The following is an 827-nucleotide window of genomic DNA, read 5'->3' as shown; positions in this document are numbered from 1 at the left end:
CGGCGGCCCCGCCGCGCCCCGCGCCGCCCGCGCCGCCGCCACGCAGCGCTCCTGCACCCGCAGCGCCTCCGCGTACGGCACCGCGCCCAGCCGCAGCACCCGCACCGCCCGCACGGACATCCCGGGACAGCGGCACTGCCGGGACACCGGGCAGCGAACGGGCACGGGCACCGGGGCGCCGGCTGGGGCACGGAGACAGGCAGCGGACACGGGGACACGGAAAAGCGGCGGGGACGGGGCGGAAGGCGGGGACGGGGGAAGGAGGCGGGGAAGGAGCGAGAGGCGGGGATGGGAACGGGAGGCGAGGATAGGGACGGCAGAGTCATGTGGGCACAGTGACGGGGACGGGATCCGGTGGGCGTGGGGAGCGGAGGATGGCCGCGGGGAGCGGCAGGGGATGGGGACAGCGAGGGGAGAACCGGGCAGAGGGGATGGGGACGGCGAGGGGAGAACCGGGCAGAGGGGATGGGGACGGCGAGGGGAGAACCGGGCAGAGGAGAGGGAAATGGATGGGGGACGTGGGTAGGGCACGGGGGTAGGATGGAGAGCGGCTGCAGGGGCACAGGATGGGGACAGGGCACAGACATGGTGAATGGGGACACGGGGGACAGGGCACAGACATGGTGAATGGGGACACGGGGGACAGCGCACAGACATGGTGAATGGGGATGTGGGGGACAGGGCACAGACATGGTGAATGGGGACGTGGGACACAGGGCAGAGGGAACAGCAGCACAGAGAATGGTGGTGTGGGGTTGGAGAGGGGGGAGCAGGGTCTGGGACACGGGACGTAGCCCAAAGGAGGGTACTGGGGATGGGGTAGGGGA

General features: G+C 71.6%; 1 protein-coding gene across 1 annotated transcript in view; it reads right to left on the bottom strand.

Annotated features, from left to right (window-relative positions):
- The window catches only part of LIPT2 (lipoyl(octanoyl) transferase 2), a 2330-nt gene extending 2087 nt beyond the window's left edge, over positions 1-243 (bottom strand). Inside the window, exon 1 of the mRNA XM_041460396.1 lies at positions 5-243. Within this exon, the coding sequence (XP_041316330.1) occupies positions 5-120 (116 nt within the window). The 5' untranslated portion in view covers positions 121-243. The remainder of the gene's footprint in view (positions 1-4) is intronic.
- Positions 244-827: the final 584 nt, after the last annotated feature.

The sequence above is a fragment of the Pyrgilauda ruficollis genome, unplaced genomic scaffold (assembly GCF_017590135.1).
Source record: "Pyrgilauda ruficollis isolate IOZ18807 unplaced genomic scaffold, ASM1759013v1 scaffold143, whole genome shotgun sequence".
Lineage (NCBI taxonomy): Eukaryota > Metazoa > Chordata > Aves > Passeriformes > Passeridae > Pyrgilauda > Pyrgilauda ruficollis.
Note: the sequence above shows the minus strand (reverse complement) of the source record. Positions and strands in the feature narration are given on the sequence as shown.